The 19,480-nt window shown below is 45.2% G+C and overlaps 1 protein-coding gene across 2 annotated transcripts in view; it reads right to left on the minus strand.

The window, feature by feature from the left end:
- LOC146809599 (uncharacterized) overlaps positions 1 to 19,480 on the minus strand; it is a 253,425-nt gene that overhangs the window by 73,661 nt on the left and 160,284 nt on the right. For both annotated transcript variants that reach the window (XM_085616439.1, XM_085616438.1), the window contains exons 6-9: positions 11,835 to 11,950; positions 10,228 to 10,695; positions 5,512 to 6,484; positions 627 to 707 (exon numbers count right to left, since the gene is read on the minus strand). In XM_085616439.1, coding sequence (XP_085472565.1) covers positions 627 to 707; positions 5,512 to 6,484; positions 10,228 to 10,695; positions 11,835 to 11,950 — 1,638 coding nt within the window. The remainder of the gene's footprint in view (positions 1 to 626; positions 708 to 5,511; positions 6,485 to 10,227; positions 10,696 to 11,834; positions 11,951 to 19,480) is intronic.

A 19,480-nucleotide genomic window follows, 5' to 3' on the forward strand; every position in this document is an offset into this window, starting at 1 on the left:
GTCAATAACTTGACGCCAACATGGCTTGTTACCAAACGCATGCTTTATTGAAGTAATAAACACAATTCAGGATGTGGAAGGCTACCTTAATGTCTATTGTTTATTAAATAAAGGAGAAGGACCTGCTATATACCACTTTGTGTATCTCGGCCACTGGCTGATTACAGTGCAATTCCAGATCCTCATTCGTTATAAGAAATTTCCCTAGAGTCATCTATAAAGGATCTATAAAATGAAGTGTTCTACCCCGGAAGTGACATGCATACAGTTTTCTACGCAAAATCACAAAAAAGATGAACCAATCTCTTGTAGGAGATGTTCAAGAAATTCCATCAAATTTAAAACATGCCAGTGATAAACTTTGTAACATTCACTCCTGCTAGATGAAGAGAATTTGTAAAACACTCGCAAATTAATTGGCTTTAGACACTGGTAACAGGTGTTTTCTTTTCCTATCTCAATGGGTATTCCTTTTACCAAATCAGAATGATGAGCTGGTTAATTTACCTGTGGGAATTGGAACCAGTGTCTTCGACAGTGCCCATTCATAACACTGAGTAGCAAAAGTGCAGCTTATTTTTGAACCGCCCCTTTACCACTGCAACCCGTCCCAGGACTGGACTCACCATTTTGGAGAGGAGCCGTGGCGTGTTGCTGAGGGTTCGAGGAGTGCTGTGAGGTGATGCCATGAAAGTGCGGTCGGAGTACTGCAGCCCAAACAAAAAGATTATTAACACATTGAAAGTATGCACGGTCAAAAGATTCCCCCAAACTATTTTTGGACGCTTTATTTCAGCACATACAGGATTTGCAAATCAAGCCACGAGTAACGGACATGCAGTTAATAAATTGATGTGACTTTTGAAGAATCCCTAACAGATGGAAGAGAAAGTCCAGTTTTTTTTTGTCAGTATATTTGGACAATCTTCACACCCTTAAGAGAATGGTTGTAGAGCCACCAAGCAGACTCATGTCAAGTATGAAACTTTAGCTAGTCATAGTTCTCCAGCCAAGAACACCTTAGAGGGTGGTGTTTATAAGCCCAAAATGATGGTAAAATAGAATCTACAAGTTCCAAAATGAAAGGCTAAAAATAACAGGACTGTCACAGATGGCATGGGGTCACCAACAGCTATGCAAGTTGACTACAATCACTAAAACACCGGAGCACACTTTGCAATATTCTCTCCAGAGGGAGCAAGGAAGCTCCAACACAATAAGGAGAGAAACAACGGGGGGCAGTCGACAGATAGGGCCCTCCTGGCTCACGTAGGCTGTCCATTGACCAGCTGGAGGATCTGGACAGAATGTCTAGTACAGTCTGCTCTCTAAGACTATGATTACTCCCCTCTGTTTGTCTCTGAGCTGTTTGCATGAGTCAGATGATGTTTCTACACCACACCTTGAAGAAGTTGATTCCAGTGCATTGACCACTCTTTCTTTGGAGAACTTTGTTACGTTGTTCCTGGGCCTCTGCCTCAAGTTTCACTCTTGAAGCCCTTCTTTTTTATCAACGCTTGTACATGAATAGGTTTATATCTCTTCTATATCTGTATTCCTGAGCTGCTACTTCTATTGTATATATCAGTGGAACAACTCAAAGGTTCTTCATTTTTAGATCTGGGCTTAGCCAAAATCTTTTAATTTTACTAAAATTGTACACATTATATACTTATTTATGGAGGCTTTCATCCTGTCCTCTTTCATCCACTGGATTCGTTTAGTTTCATTCACATTTTTCTACTAAGTCAGCTAGCGTGCACATGCTGGGTCAGCCAGCTCAGCCATTGACTAACTTCACTGTGAGTGACAGCATTCAACTAGTTCCCTTCAATGCCAGGGACTACTATAGCAACAAGTGTTTTTGGAGACTAAATTTTTGTGTGTGCTTTTAGCCTATTTTTTATGCTAGCAGTCCCCCTCCCCCAACAGTAAAGTGTTACAAAAACCGTGACTAAATAAAATATTCATTCACAAAGCAAAAAGGCTGGCAGCCAACGCCAGACCTATTGGCTTTGTCATTGTTAATTTTTCAAACAGTGAAAGCTCTGCTACCCATGTTTCTGGGTCCCTGCAATGCAAGTCAATTGCGTTCATCTAACAAGACAATGTAATCTTGTACTGTAGTTCGAAAGGTTCAAATGAAATGAAATCCAACTACAAATCACATAGTGCATTAGATGGCAAATGAAAGCTCAGATGGAGATCACAACGTCCTTGGTAGTGGGTGTTAACATAAAGACTCTGGAGTTAAGAAATTTGCAGTTGTGTCTTTGTGACTAATTTAAAAAAAATCACTACAATTTCTAAACTGTTGTGTTCACCATCAGCAATCATCTTCAGGGATCGAGAGAAGTGAAAACACAATGCTTTTGTTGTTTTTATGAAAGAATAAGATACTTCTGGTTGAAAAAGTTTGATGTCTGGAGTGGACTTTCCCAGATTTCCTCATGAACAGGAAATTTGGGAAATCAGCAATACAAGCCTAGCAAACCTCCAGCGCTCAACTCATCAGAAGTCTCCCTAGGATCCACCCCAGAAGCCTGCCACCCCCCACTCCCATGCCAAGGTCCCACCTCTATCCACCCAAAGCCCATCTAGAGAGGACCAGTAGCCACCCCAGGAACTCAAGACATTGCATTAGGAACGCGCTCCTGTCTGCCATGTAACTACCACAGGCAGAATCGTGACCACCATACTAGCATGAAAGCGGCACTTGTGGTCCCACAAGGTTACTGCTCCAGCCTGTGTTGCCTATGATGTGTTTTCACAAGTTGCCATTCTTGGAATGCAGGTCAGCCCTAGATTTTCTTAAAGAAATCAACTTTCCCTTAAGAAGTCCTCCCCTGCTTGCAAAATACCAGCCCATTAGCAGCCCAACACAACACACCATGAGCCTGCCCACGTTTTTGAACGTTCCATTCAAGCCAAGTAGAAGTACTATCTTAGTCTGCAAAACCACTCATGAGCCTGCGAAGACCACTATCTCGACTGAGAGAATTCTATCTTTCTATCAAAGAAACCACTGCTGGCTTGACCGGAACACACCCCAGCCTCAAAGAAACCCACATTATCAAAAGTACGCCCAATCCTGGCAGGGATCCACTTGATGCGTCTTTCTTATAATTCACTTGCAGGAAGTTCCACCTTCAGGACTATAAGGACAAATGTTATTATAACTTATAAAGCGCATGGTTACCTAAAAGGTTTCCCAGTGGTAGCCTCTTCATTAAGCCTGTGACTTACAGAAATAAAGGGAAGATCGAAACAGCCAAGTTTTTAACTGCTTCCGAAAACTGTGAGTGATTTACAGGCTCTCAGCGAATGTGGCATTTTATTCCATAGATTAGGGCAGACAAATGCAAATGCCTGGCCGTCCTGGCAAGACTTCCTGATCCTAGGAACCATTGCCAGATCCAGATGGCTAGATCGAAGTGCACATTTTGAATAGTACCCAGACACCAACGGTCTCAAATACACACGCCCCGTGTTATCAAGGCACTTGTGCATGTAGCAAAGGGTCTTAGGTGGACTCGACGCTCGATAGTTAACCAGTGTAAGGTATGTAGCAGACTGGCTGATGAAATAAACATGGGATGACGAAGAAGGAAGCGAGCTGCCACATTTTGGATCATTTGCAGCCATTTTAGGAGAGATTTTCCAACACAGCGATATAACAAGTTACCGTAGTCCAGTCCATATCACCAGAGCCTGGATTACTGTATGTTGAGCCAAACACGTGAACATGCTAAAATCTTCCTCAGCCATTTAAGAATACCGAAGCAGGTAGCCGCCACCCTGTTTATCTGGTGATGCTTAGTCAACTTATCGTCTAGCCACAATTACAGGCTTTTGACTACCTGAGCTGGAGAGGGGGTCAGACCCACTTCCGAAGGCCAGAGGTGTGGACCTCAAAGGTGAGGATGATTTCCCACCAGCAGAAACTCTGCCTTGTCCCCATTAAGCTTCAGCGAGTTGATGTGCATCCATGCTGAAACTTGGGCAAGACAAGTATTGAGGGCTTCTGCACTGTGGTAATCCTTGATGGATGAGGATACCACAATTTGAGTGTCATTGGCATTTGAGAAAAGGGTAAGCCCATGGGATTCCACAATCTCTGTGGAGACCTCACATATAAGCTGACCAGCAGTGGACTAAGGGTAGAGCCCTGCGGCACTCCCGAGGCTCGGTGATGTGGTTTAGATCTGTATTGATGTGAATGCACCTGAAAGGTGTGACTGGACAGGAAAGATCTAGGCCACAGCAAGCTAGTGCTCTGTATACCCATTCCTTCTAGCCTGCAAAGCAAAGTGGAGTAATTCACAGTATCGAATGCAGCACTGAGATGGAAAAGAATCACTGCCACAGTACTACCTGAGATATTCCATAACACCAAGGAGGGCTGACTCAGTACTGTAATTCGCTCTAAATCCCGACTGCGATGGGTGCATTATCCCATTAAACTAGACTTAGAATGTAAGTTGCTGATTGACATATTTTTCAAACAAGTTGGTTAGTTTAGGTAAAAGTGAAATGGGCCTGTAATTTGACCATGTTAGGGGGTCAGGGTTAGATTGTTTAAGTAGAGGCGTGACTAAGGCCCGCGTCGACGCCATAGGAACACTGGCTTATAAATAGCAATACATTTATACATTATAACATTTATGTTCTAAGATATAAATATATCTTCCTTGTTTATAAGTATTCCATTTCAAAATATTTTTACAAAAGCTATCCATGGAACATCAAGACCTCTAGCACATGCTAAACAGTCTTTTATTTTGTGCTTTTTATCAGAAATATGCCGAAATGTTCTTAATGCCTTTTATTAAGTCCAGAAATTTGATGCACTGTACTCAGTCATTACTTTATTTGAAACAGCTTTATGATGATGAAACATGTTTTTATGTGAGCCTAATTTTAAAGGGCAGCTGTACGTTCTAGACACTCAATGCACTTTGATTAAGCTGCTGTGTTCTAACTTGTAAGCCTGCTACTTTTAACTTGTAAAGGCGAAAGCCCAGAATAACATACTATATTTGTGCCTTCAAGCACGTAGCACCTTAAGTAGGCCCTATTATAGATGCTATTTTTTATGTTGTATATAACCATTACTACTGAGTATGTATGAATAATTTTATGATGAGTTTCTGGTTTGTATATGTTTTATTGTTTTACCCTGTACTTTCATGGCTGCATGGCAACCAAATAAAGTTGATTGAATTGAATTGAAGTATTCCATTTAAGTAAAGACAGGGACATCTCCAGCTCACCCTACAATGTTAAATAAAGTTCCCTGGCATTAGTTTGTTTATTACAATAATGCAGTTTTGCAGCAAATGTTTTGCAAACAGATGTTGCACTGTCTCAGAGCTGGCCTCGGGCCCCTTCTCCTGCTACCCTTGAAGACTTTGACTAGTGTCTTACAAGAAATGAGGTTAGTGACAAGCCTACTAAATGCTCTTCAACAGGAATGGAGGACACTCTGTCCACTGGGATGTTCTCTCTCACCTGCAGCCTGCTGCCCCCAGGTGCATGCCCCCGGGGGGCCATAATAACACTGTATCCATCACCGAGCCGCTCATCCTCATGTCCTAGCTGCTGAGACCTACGGGGATACCGGGCTGCCTGGCCTGGTCCAGGCCGTGCCATTGAAACTGTACAGTAGGCGTCATCAGATGGCAGGACATCATAGCGATCAGCAGGAGTCTGGGGACGGGAGGAGGACCTCATCAGCTGCCCACGATTCCTGGAACTGGTTGCATAGGCTTCTTGCACTTTCTCGTTCACGTGCCTCGAAACAGGTGCATGACTTCCTGCCATGTCTTCCAAAGGGTGCATGTCCACTCTCCCCATAGGGGTGTGGGGCCTTGTCAGGGTCTTATTACTTGGAGAAGAAGACCCTATTATGTTAAGCTCCTCGCAGGAGGAGGTATGGGGTTTCACAGGCACCCCCTGGTCTTGGTGATAAGACCTTGGAATGTCAGGGAAGTCTCTTTGTGTGTGAGTGCTGGTGGAGTGTGATTTGTAATAAGCTGGTCTGCCTCCAGCTCTGCTGCCACCTGAACTGTCATCAGGAGTACTGCTCCCAAGTGGAGCCCGGGGCCGGGAAAGATCCGAAGGAGTTGGCGGGAGGGAGTATGACCTGGAGGCCCGGGTGGAGGTTTTCCCAGCTTGGCCTGATCTCTCTACTGGAGGGGAAGCTGCTGCTCTGTTGGAGTAAGTGAAGCCCAATGGCTCTGATGACTGCAACCATGTGTGCGAAGGATGGGGAGATTCTGGCCAGGTGGAGCCTGGTCCATTCTCTTTCCTCTCCCAGCCTCCTTCCACCATGCTCGGTTCGTAGCTTTCCTGTTCATGTGCAATAGCTCCCGGTCTGCTGATCAACGGCGATGATGGTAATGAAGATACAACAGGGGAAGAAGGGCAGGACTCATGTTGATTTTCAAAAGCCTTTGGAACTTGCCCTGATGGTGTCCTGGACCTGAAAGTATAAAAAGCACACAGTGTTAGGAAAGACAAGAACAATTGTCGAAGTTACTTCATGATAGAATTAGTTCCCACAATTAGCAAGTGGGTTTCTTCTCCAGGATTATGTGCTGCAGAGCCAGCAGGATGTTGAAAGCAAATGAACCCAAAGCTTTGGCAAAGCCAATAGGCCACACCTTTTCGACCAAATGGCTAGCCAATGTTTTTAGCCGTTGGTCTGCAGTAGTGGGAAAAAAAACATGTGAAAGAGTGTGATGATGAGCACGCCAATGCCGTGTGTACACATCATGACACTAGGGTGGCCAAGAAGGATGATGTACGTATGCTTGCATCCCCATGCATGTGCACTCAGATGGACTGATATATTTTTTTAACGACTGTGATAGGATGAGGGAGGGAATAAGTCAATGCATGGATTCAACAGGCAGTGTGAAGGGTAGCAACAGAGGAGCTTGAGGTAGGGGAATAAATAAAAAGCAAAAACAAACAGGGTGGTGAAGCAAGCAATGGACAAGCTGTGAGGGGCAACAAGCAGCACCCAATGAGGGGGCTGAATTTCAGGTGGAAAGCAGCAAGAGAAGAAAAAGCAAGGAAACCCACACATTCTAATTGATCGCTAAAGAAAAAAATAGCTCCCTAATTATGTCATACAGTCAAAGTCATTGTAACAAAATGTGGTATATGAGATAGAAAAATAAAAGCATTGGCAAATACAATAGGTCTCAAGTATGCAAGAGATATTAGCTTTGCCAAGATGTTTTAGTCATGTTGTACACGATCATGGCTGCTGTTCAGCATGGCTAATAGTTAGTGGCATAGAGGAGAGTGGCATAGAGTGGAGTGTTGTAAAGTGGAGTGACGAGGAGTAGAGTGGTGAAGAGTCACGAGGAGTGGTGAAGAGTGAAGTAGAGTGGCAAAGGGTGGAGTAGAGTGGTGAAGAGTGGAGTACAGTGGCGTAGAGCAGTGTGGAAATGGCACGGCATGGAGTAAAGTGGAGTAGGGTGGCAAAAAGTGGAGTAAAGTGGCTTAGAGTAGAGTGTTGTAAAGTGATGTAGAGTGGAATGGAGTAGTAGAGTGGAGTGGCATAGAGTTGGGTAGATCCATAGAGTGGAATGGAGTGGCATAGAGTTGAGTAGAGTGTTGTATAGTGTCGTAGAGTGTCAGAGTGGTGTGGCATAGAGTGGAGTAAAGTGTTGTACCGTGGAGTAGGGTGGACTGGCGAGGCATAGAGTGGCGTGCCGTAGAGTGGAGTGATGTAGAGTGGAGTAAGGCATCATAGAGTCGAGTGGCATAACGTGGAGTGGCATGGAGTGTCACAGAGTGGAGCAAAGTGACATAGAGTGTCATAGAGTGGTGTGTAGTAGAGTGGAGTGTCATAGATTGGGGTGTTGTAGAGTGGAGTGGTGTGGAGTGGACTGTCATAATGTGGAGAAGAGTCGCCTAGAGTGAAGTGGTATAGAGTGGAGTGCATTGGAGTAGAATTGCCTAGAGTGAAATGGCATAGAGTGGAATGGAGTGTGGTGGAATACAGTGCCGTGGAGTGGATTGCTATGTTGTAAAGTGGAGTACCTTGTCGTATAGGGTCGTAGATTACAGTGTCATATAGTGGAGTGGCGTAGAGTGGAGTAAGCATGGTGTATTAGTGCACTGCCATAACAGACAACATATTTTCAATCGAAATGGCCATGACATTTGCACATACTGTTTTACTGATAAAACAATAAAATGGACAAGCAATAATGTGTGGAAATGGAATCACCTAGTGTACTGATTTGTTTTGATCGTATTTAAATATTTGTTTCCACCACACTTCATAATTAAAAATAAATTGTGCTTTGTTTGTACTTTCCTAATTCTGATATATTCAGAAATATTTGCACAGTTCATTTACAGATATTTAAATTTTTGTTGTGTGCTAGAAAAACACCCTTTCTTTCCCAGGACACAGGAGGATTGTCACATAAATCACCTCACTTTGAAGTCAGAGAAATACAAAATGAACACCAAGCTCCTTTGGAAGAAAGAGTCTGTTTTTGAACTCACAGAAAATGTGACAAGATGAGAACAAAATTTAAAGGTCTGTTTACAGAAAGCAAAGACTCATGGAAGAATACATGGATTGAGGGTTAACAAGTTTTGCTCCACGGGAGGGACAAAGACATGCTGGACAGCCTAAAACAAATAAAGTCAGTAAATAGAAAGCCAGAAAATATAAGTTAGAAACCACAAAGCCATTGGTAAGCATTGGGTGGGATGCATTCCCAGGGAAGCTTTCAGAATGCCCACAAGACGTTTTTTGGCAACCAGACAGCTGTGCTGTCTGGTAGGCTTTGACCAAAACACTAAGGGCGGAAAAGGGGTCAATCAATGTAAGCCTTCTTCTGGGAAGGCCTATAGGTCGTCTCACAGAGCATGATCAAACCATCATCAAATGAACAAACAGGCAGGCCGTTGGTAACAAGCAACTTAAAGCTGTTACTTGCTGGAGTGAAAAAGAGTTTATTTTGAATGTTCCTTAACGTGTGCTAGAGCAAAGCAGAGAGCGCAAGCTTTGCACTGGATGACCCACGAGTTGTAAGAGAGACTCAGCACAGACTTTCATGGAGCCTCACTTACATGAATTGTAATTTTTCTGCTCAAATAAGCTACTTAATTCGAAAACCCTTAACAATACTTTATGGGCCCTTCAACTCTCAGATCTCTGCAATAGGTATAAAGGGATTCATGTAATTTTACAGCAGTGACTCAAAATGAATTATCCTAAAGCGATCCAAGCAGTGATTTAGTTGACAAGAGCATTCGCTATGAGACAATGCATTTCAGTGAAAGGTTCCACTGAATTGGTGCAGCAGGGAAATTATGCACTTGTCTCACACTTAAGAATAGCGTGTGTTTGGAACAAGACATCGATCAGAAGTGACATGATGTGCTTTTAGTCATGCAATTTGATCTAATGTTATTATGTTTTCTGTGACCAAATATGTAGAAAAGTTATCCCCAACCTTGCTTGCAGAATATGTATCATAATAACATTTCATATAACCCACTCCTCTGTCTAATGAGAGAGACGTAAAGAGCAACAGACGCATGCGTAATATATGGTTACCAATGAAATGAGGAGTAGTGGACGGATTTAATGAAAAAAAAATAATCAATCCTATTTTCCTAACCCTACGTGCCATGTGCATTTTATAGAGTGAGCTAGTGGGGGGGGGGGGGAGGGGGGTGTAAAGTGAGAGAAATATACAATTTATTTTTTTAATTTTATTTTTTCAAGTGTCTACAACCCCTATGAAAAGTAAGCACATTGGTGCACTTTCCAACTTTCAGCAGCACTAATATGGATCTTTCAGAGACAACTTGGATGTGTATGCAGCTTCTAAGTGGAGCCTTAAAACCCAGGCATGAGGGCAGCCTGGCTGAAATACCTGGTGACTAGCATAGGAAAAACCCTAGCACTTGACTGTTATTATATTAAGTTGGGGAATTGTATTGCATATGTCATATTTAGCCCCCTTCCCTACTTACTGTTATGATGGAGGTGCATAGGCAGGACAAGATGGTATTGTATTTGATAGGTATATAGTCCGCTGAGACAGAGCAAGGTGTAAAGCACTGGCACAGACCATGCCTAGCAACTGAGAAGAATTTTACCTTCCTCTCAAAGTTTTAGTTGGGTGCTGAAATACTATGAATAATTACTCACACGACAAAACAGACATGTTCTTAGACACTTACACATGGTGTTCCTTGACCATGAGTTTTTCCTTCTGCTGGGACACCCACTCCTCCACCTGCGAGATCGACTCTTTCCTTTGGATCAGCCGGTCACTTCCTCCTGAGAGGAGGTCATAGGTGAAGTCGACTTTCTTCACCCCACAGACTGGGGTCGATGGGGGTACACCACCATGCTGGGATAAAGGCGTGAACTGGTCTACATCTTCGCTGGAGGACGAGATGGTGGGGTCTCTCGGGCCAGTGAAGGGTCCAACTTTGCCTTCACTGTCCCCTCCTCTGTCTGGCCCCAGGAGGCTGTCGTTGGAGCTGTTCTGCTGAGACCGTGTGTCAGACAGGTGGGCGATCTCTAATGATTCTGCACTTTTGGTGTGTTCCCCATTTTGGACCAATGTGGAGCGTGTGAAATCCTCATAGCTGGCATAGAACCCTTCCGGAGCAGAGCTGGAGTGGTTATTGAGGTGTCCCATCCTGGCAGAGAAAGTAGAGAATACATTCCATGGCAGTGTTACCAGAGGATGCAGGAACAGTTTGGTGTGGTTGAAGGATAATAAACAATCTAATATTATTTTTCATCATTCATATAGCAACAACCCCAATGTAATTGTCTCCTGGCACTTTAATGAGATGTGTTTTAATGCCTAACACACAGATCCCTGAAACACACATGCAATCCAATGAACTATCTAAGAAATGTGTTGTCGCCCTTAATTTGCAAAGTGTGCAGCTATATCTAGAGTCCTAATGAAAACTACATAAAATTAAATAAAAACTAAATAAAAATACTTTGTTTGCATAGTAAGAGAGAGTAAACTAGTAGTAGAATTGTTCCATACCAACTAATGACTCTGCCAGTTCATCTACACAATTCCACTATGGAACCTTCCCAAGCCAGGGAGGACTCAAATAGGATAAACGCAGTACCGGAGTCTGACATGCAGTGATATTTATAAATACACACACACACACGTAACACTAAGCATGACACAATAACACGTTATCTAGAGGAACTGTGCTAATAAACACACACTCATTACTACAGTGCAAAGATCAAAATTGTATAGCACAGTAAATCAAAATCAACATGATAAAAACATTGCATACTGTCTGACAGACTGCATGTAACAATGGCTTTGCTCACAAATACAACTCTTCTAATAGCCAGGAAGCCGCTTCAATGTGATTTTACTTTGCTGCACAAATGTAAGCCCTTTGCATTCAGGTGTTAGTTATATGCATTTTTAAATAAACATATACAAACAAAAAAATGCAATGGCATAAACCATATATGCAGATAGGCAAAGTGTAATATGCTGTTTCTTATCACCGTTGAAGGATGTGAGGGGCATCATGGCTCACTCTAGGCTCCACCTCTCGCGAGTTATGGCCCCTCCCCACACTTCACAATCGTAACAGCATATTACATTCTGCACATTTTTGCAAATTTGTTGGCACAGCATCTAGCCTGTATACCTGCAAGCATTAGCTTGTCTTTGTTAACCACCCACACTTCCCTTGGAATGTACCAATTCCCCAGAGGACATGATGAGACAACCACATCCAAGACAGAGGGAACTCCCGTTTGCAAATGTGATTTCAGTCGATCTTACTTGTTGTTATTTTCCCCAACAACCAGTGCGGACTGGTTCATGGCGCGAATCCAGCTGTTCATGTCCTCCTGGGTGTCAGCCCCAAAGTAGTATGTCCGCATGCCAGGGTGCTCGGCCTAAAGACAGTGATGGAGAGAGATGCTCAGACTGCAGCATAGCCAGGCTAACAGCACTGCGAGAGTGGGGAGGAAGTGTTTTCTAGACCTCGTGAACAACAGCACTTGGCTGCTATTTACTCGACTCAACACAACCTTTAAAAAGATGTTAAATAAACTGGCAAACTATGTATTTAAAGGTTAATTGAAGTTAAAGAAAGAAAGTAACTAGGTTGTCCTGCACCACTTAACTTTATGAACACCTTCATTTTTAAAGACATCTTAAAGCAAAATTGTTAAAATTTGATAAAATCTCATGCAGAACCTTTGCACCATAGTACATCAGGTTATATCAATGAATAGAGAAGTATTTTTCAAACATGAATTTGGAAACATTCAATCTTCCCCCCCCCCACCCTAACAACAATGCCAATAGTGAAGTAAGAGACACGTCAGTTGTTATGTGCACTCTTTAGGTGACCTAGGTTCCTATTATACATGAACAACATTATAGTTCATTAAATCAAACACAGGAGAAGGTTTTGTACAGAGCACATCCTGAAGTCATGTATTTCGAGGACCTCATATGTGATAATGGAAAAAAACTGGGACAGTGAAATAAAACAATTGCCTAGGATCCCACAATGAAAGTGTGTAAAGTGAGAAAGCTGGGCTTAATCCCAGGTTTTCTGGTTTCACATTGTGTAATTCAGGCACTAGATGAATATGCTCCACTTCCTCTACACCTACCATACAACTTGCTTCCCCCGTCCCTGAAACTCTTCCGCTTGACTGTCACCCTGCTGGCATCAATGCGGCCCTCAGTCACGTCACAGACCAAACTTTTGGCCCTTTGGGAAAATGTTTGCGAGTACCCATTCTCTCTCTCTCTCTCTCTCTCTCTCTTTTGAGAGAGAGAGAGAGAGAGAGAGAGAACACCAGACAGGCAGAAAGGAGCAAGAAGAAAGTTTTGGAGAAAAGGAGGACAGAGAGAGGACTTTAGAGGGAAAGCAAGAGAGTGCTGAGATGAAAGACAGAAGATGTACTGACTGAGAGACAATGACTACAAAAATCTAAAGATGAAAATAAAGAGGAATGGAGATCGGCGTAGAAAGAAGTGAAAATGTTGTGCATGTGCGGGGAGGGGAGCGTAAAGAAATTTTGCTTGAAAAAGGAAGACGACAAAGCAAACTATGAAGAAGGGCAGTTAGGGGAAAGCATGTGTGTTTCTATACACAGAGAGGCAGGAAAGAGAAGACCTGCCACCATTCCTCTACAAAACATGCCCCATCGTTGATGCCCGGGAAGAGCCCTTCTGAGAGTCACACGGGCTGACCACAGAGAGCCTGAGGTGGTCAGGTAGGTAGGTACCAGCCATTCCCACGGAGGAACCCAGATAGGGAGACATATATTTTGCACTACTTGAAAAAACTCATTCTTCTCACGTTACCCCATTTCCTCCAAAGCATACTGCCCTTTGTGAGAGGCTTGTGGAAAGAGAAGGACTGGAGAGGCCAAGCCCTCTGCCGCCGCGGTACAAGGGAGAGACTACAAAGGCCATGCTCTAGAGCCAGTGTGCATGCAGAAGACCATAGAGATCTCTTTTCTTTTCCGTGTTATGGAGCTAGGATAAGGGCAAGAGACCAAAGAGGCCATGAGCTGAAGCAGTATACAGGGGAGAGGTTACAGGGTCCATATTTTGGAGAGTAAGTACAGGGGCGCCCAGCCCCTCTGCAGCCAGTGTACAGGGGTAGAATAAAGAGGCCGTGTTCTGTAGTTACGGTACAGTGGAAAGGCCAAAGGGCCATGCTCCGGAGCCAGTGTACAGGGGAGAGACCAAAGAGATCTGATGCTGCAGCCAGTGTACTGGCGACAGACCAAAGGGATCCGGCTCTGGAGCCAGTGTATAGTGGAGAGACCAAAGATATCTGGCTCTGCAGCCAGTTTACAGGGGAGAGATCAAAGGGATCCAATGCTGCAGCCAGTGTACCGGGAGAGACCAAAGGGATCCAATGCTGCAGCCAGTGTACCGGGGAGAGACCAAAGGGATTCAATGCTGCAGCCAGTGTACTGGGGAGAGACCAAAGGGATCCAATGCTGCAGCCAAAGGGATCCAATGCTGCAGTGTACTGGGGAGAGACCGAAGGGAACCAATGTTGCAGCCAGTGTACCGGGGAGAGACCAAAGGGATCCAATGCTGCAGCCAGTGTACCGGGGAGAGACCAAAGGGATCCAATGCTGCAGCCAGTGTACCGGGGAGAGACCAAAGGGATCCAATGCTGCAGCCAGTGTACCGGGGAGAGACCAAAGGGATCCAATGCTGCAGCCAGTGTACCGGGGAGAGACCAAAGGGATCCAATGCTGCAGCCAGTGTACTGGGGAGAGACCAAAGGGATCTAATGCTGCAGCCAGTGTACTGGGGAGAGACCAAAGGGATCCAATGCTGCACCCAGTGTACTGGGGAGAGACCAAAGGGATCCAATGCTGCAGCCAGTGTACTGGGGAGAGACCAAAGGGACGTGCTCTGCAGCCAGTGTAGAAGGGAGAGATCTAAGGGATCCAAAGCTGTAGCCAGTGTACCAGGGACAGAAGAAGGGATCCGGTGCTTCAGCCAGTGTACCGGGGAGAGACCAAAGAGATCCAGCTTTGCAACCAGTGTACACAGAAGCGATCAAAGAGATCCAACTCTGCAGCCAGTGTACAGGAGAGGGACCGAAGAGATCCAGCTTAGCAACGAGTGTACAGGCGCGAGACCAAAGGGATCCGGCTCTGCAGCCAGTGTACAATAGGCCATTGTGAGAAAGTGCCATCTTTCTTGCATGGTATGCCCCCACTTTTTGCTGAATTGCTGAATGTACTTTGACTGAGTGTGCCCTGGACTCCTGCTAATCAGGTGCCCAGGGCCTATGTTCCTTCCCTAAAACAAACAAAAGACAAATTGGCAAACCCTGGGCACATGTCAGCCCCTGGTAAATGGTACCCTAGGTACCCAGGGCCTTGTGACCAGGGAAGGCCTCTAAGGGCTGCAGCACTCATTGTGCCACCCTTAGAGGTCCTGTACCCTTACACACACACACACAATGCCTTTGCAGGCTGAGTGTGTCGACATGACACACATCTCTGTGTGCCATGCCCAACACCTACACTGCCATGGCATACATCAGCCACCCCTCTAGCTGGGTGCCTTATGCCAACGGTGTGGGCACAGGAGCAGGAGCCCTGTGCCCCTACGGTACCCAGGTCCATTCCTGAGCATCTGTAAGTGCAGTGCTGCCATTTAAGAGTACTTGGTGCTGAGAGCTCGTCAAACACGAACTCCACAGCCCCATAATGGCAACACTGAAGACTGAGAAGTTTGGTATCAAACTTCTCAGCACATTAAACCCACACTGATGCCAGTATGGGATTTAATGTACCAATAACCCCAGAGGGCATCTTAGAGATGCCCACCTTAAACCTAACCTACAATCCACGTCTGCTCTGAGGCTGCCTAGGCTGCCACACAGCAGACATGTTGCTGGACCCCTGGGTGGGAGAGCCCCTGCTCTCCTGGGCCTGCAACAATGCACATCCTGGGCGAGGTGCTAAATCTCCTCCCCCAGGATGGGCAGGGGGAAGCTTCAAAGGCATGCCGCCTCTCTGAGCTTCCCCAGGCCACTGCAACCCCCCACTCTGGCGGGAAGCTTTGGCCGGAAACCCCAAATAAGGACAGGGGATGTGCCAGCCTGCCAACCCCACCCCTCAGGTGGGGGAGGCGAGGTGAAGCACATCTCCGAGCTCTCGCCATCTTGAAGGTGGGAAGCCCTACCCTATCAGGACTAGGCTACTGCCCCCCTCCCACAGGAGAGAGGCAGGATAGGGGGTGTACCCACCCCAGGACAGGGACCCATTGGTCCCTGCCCTTCACCTACCTGTAACGCCCCTAAATCTAGTATTTAGGGGCACCCTGAACCTTCCTTCCCCAGATTCCAGATTCCAAAATACAAAGAAGAGCAAGAAGAAAGAAGACCTGCCCTGCAGCTCCTAAGAAGAGGAAGACACCAACTGCTTTGGCCCCAGCCCTACCGGCCTGTCGACCATCGAACCTGCTCCTGCTCCAACCCGGCATCTCTTGTGGCCAGCAACCTCACAAACCCCGGAGGACCTGGCTACCTTTTGGCTCGAAGCCCCTGGGACTCCCATGAGTAGAGGCTCTACTCAAAACCTACCTCTAATCCCTGGCAGCAGCCAGTAACTGCAAACCCAGCACACTCTGCACCAGCCAAGCCTGGCCAGTGCCGGAGTGAACAAAGACCACGAGGACGACCCCACGGCTACTGTGACCCCGAGTCCGGCACCCAAGGACCTCCCTCGACACTCCTGAAGAAGCCTGCAGCCTCAGAACAAGGTGCCCCCCTACCGCGATCAACAGAGGGTAAGATTTCCCAACACCAAAAGGCACCCCTGCACGCGGCTCCCCGCGGCCCCCTGTGCCTAATCCCGGGGTACCTACCTATCCTCCAACTATCCAACTTACCTCTCGAAGTGGTGGTGGCACCTGAAGAATCCTCGTCCCCGAGCTTGCAGTCTTTTTCTAAACCGGAGATTTCCCATTGAAATCAATGGAGCGCCCGAAGGCTCAAAAGCACCCTGCACCCAGCCGCCCGAGTGGCCCTGGCAGTGCAACCTCTACACCTACCTACTTCCCCACTTGCCCTGAGTGAGTGACCAGGAGCCCAGCTCCCACAGTCGTGTGGCTTGCCAGTCAGCAGCCACCAACCAAGGCCCCCCTATCCCTCGTAGGATAACATTGGGCCTAACTCTCTCTGCACCCGGCCGCCCTAGAGTTGCTGAGGGTGAACCAACTGTACCTACCTGACCCAGGGTGACCCCTGAGTCTATGCCCAGAACCTTAACTCTGCCAGTCGAGTACTTACCTTTAAACCGATAACTCTATTTTCTTCATAGGGTAACATTGACTGGCTTTTTCCTGAAATTTCTTCTAAGTGTGGACTTTTCAAATTTTAAAATATTCACCAAAAATCAGCCGAGTAACGAAAACGAAAATACTCACCTGCTCTTAGGTGAGCTCCCAGTGCTGGATCTTGGTGCCCAGCACTGACTCTGAAAAATACTTACAACTGTACTTACCTGTAACCCAATTTTCTTCCATAGGAAATCATTGACTGTTTTTCTGTGAAAGTTCTTCAAAGTGTCAAATTCTGCAATCTTGAAATATTCTTTAAAAATCGTATAATATCTGAAAACGTAAATACTTACCTGTTTTGGATAAAGGTCCCAGTACTGAGTCTAGGCACCCAGTACTGGATTACAAAAGTAACGAGAACACACTGTACCTGCAACTTGAATTTTCTTCCATAGGGAATCATTGATTGTTTTCTTTGAAATATTTTCTAAGTGTCAACTTTTGAAATAGTTCAATATTGTTTAAAAATCATTACAGTAATTAAGTCGACTTTCATCACTTGATTCTAAGTACTGACCCAGGACTGAATCTAAGATTCAGTCCTGGAATTCCAAAAGTAATCCTAAAAGTAATCTGTTGCAAATAACTTCAAATTTCCATTGAGCTCAATGCATTGTTGTGTTTAAAATAGAGTTGCCTATTGCAACCACTTGTAACTGTTTACAAAAGTCAATTGCATATTGCAAAAGTATTTATATAAAACATCTCATTCTGAGAAAGTATATTTTAAATCCAATTGTTGGTTCTAAAATAAAACAAGCATATATTTTTCATATATAAACCATTGGCCTAGAGTTCAGTTATTGAGTGTGAGACCATTTGCTGACTGAGTGTGTACAACAAATGCTTTACACTGTCCTCTGATACTGCCTTACTGCTCGACCAAGCTACCACTTTAGAGAGTAAGGTTATATCTAACTTTAGCCTCTGTCAAACCCTTGGGGACTGTGGACTCTGTACACCCGTTACCTATTAAGGAACAGTATATACAGAGCCACTTTCTCACAGCCATGTTTTGTAGCTGGGGTAATGGTACAAAGGAGGATGGGAAACGGCATTTACAACACTGGCTGAGCCACGCATGCCATTTCCCCGCAAGCAGAACCACACTTGCCACAACCACACATATGCCTTAACCACGCATATGTGTGGTTAAAGCAGTGCGCGGTCTAGATGTCCGGTGGGTAGGGAAAGGAACAGGAAGCGTCAGGACAGAAAGCTTGACGCAGACAGGTAAGAGGGACTGGGCCCGGGTTGGGAGGGGGGGTACATATTTTAGGAAAGGGGGTTGGTTTTAGGGCTCACGGCAGAAGAGTCGGGGTAGTTTTTAGGGCTAAGGGTTGGAGTAGGCTAGGGTTTCTGGAGTTTACGACTCCGGAAACGTTGTTTCATGCATATAGGCGCTGGCACAGTTTGGCTGCGATTTGGTGTGTTTTTGAGTTATTTTGGCTGAATTTTGCACGTTTTTGAATGGGCATAGATGTGGGGTCCTTGGGGTAAAAGTCGTACTTGTTCCCGTGATCAGATCGGGATGCAGCTTGGTGAGGAAGTCAGGGATAAGTGGGATTTGTGTCACTCCAGGTGTGAAAAGGATCAGTCAAGTGGAACTGGTAGAAAAGCAATTGTTTCTGAGGTGCCGGTTTGCAACATTATCCAATGTGCACGTTTTACAGGGTTGCTGTAAAATGTTTTTCGGGTATTTCCAGCTGCTCCTGGGGAAAGGAGCTCCCATCAGTGACAGCTGGGGGTGTTTACTGTGTGTGTGCTTTTTGTGGTGAAAATCAAACAACGGGAAGCGTGATTTTAGGTCAAGTTTTTAAATGGCAAAAGGCCTGCATTGGGTCCTATGGGATGGAGTAGTTTTGCACATTTTTGGGCGGAGATTAGAGGGTATTCCAGGTGGTTCCCAGTGGAGCGGATTGGATGAGCTAGTAGCTGGGATACTCTAGTTTAGGATTCACCATGCATATCCCTTTAGCAATCATGCCTTTACAACGAAAATTGTTGTAAAGGCATGCGTGGTTAAGACGCATTCGTTACTGCGATGGCGTTGTTGAGGCACGCGTGGTTTAGCCCTGTGCTTCTGTCTTCAACCGGGGGAATAACTGAGGAGACAGGTACTTCGGCCTGTGTAATCGGGTAGAGAGCCCCATAGAGCCAGAATCTGCATTAAGGGTACATAAAAACTATAGAAAACCAGTATTACTCAATCATCCCAGTTAATACACTGCATTTGTCTAGTGTGTCTATAATGTTTGCTTACTTAAGAATTTAGAGCCAAGAGTTTTGGCCCAGACCTCAATTGTCATTTCGCTATTGAAAAAGCAATAATTAGTTAGATGAGGAAAATATTTAGACGTAGAAAGAATGAGAAAAAAGAGAACATTAATTACGAAACCCAATCAATTTATCTGTTTAAATGGACATTATTTGCTCATGGTACAGCATAAACAGTGCCAATGCAAGCCTTCGCACACACGATGGCTTTGGCAGACATGTAACTGACTCCATTCCTACCTTAACACCCTTAGCACATGAGGAAATCTCTCTAGTAATGTATTTCAACCCAGTGCTAAACTTTCGGA

Source organism: Triturus cristatus, chromosome 7 (genome assembly GCF_964204655.1).
Source record: "Triturus cristatus chromosome 7, aTriCri1.1, whole genome shotgun sequence".
Classification (NCBI taxonomy): Eukaryota; Metazoa; Chordata; class Amphibia; order Caudata; family Salamandridae; genus Triturus; species Triturus cristatus.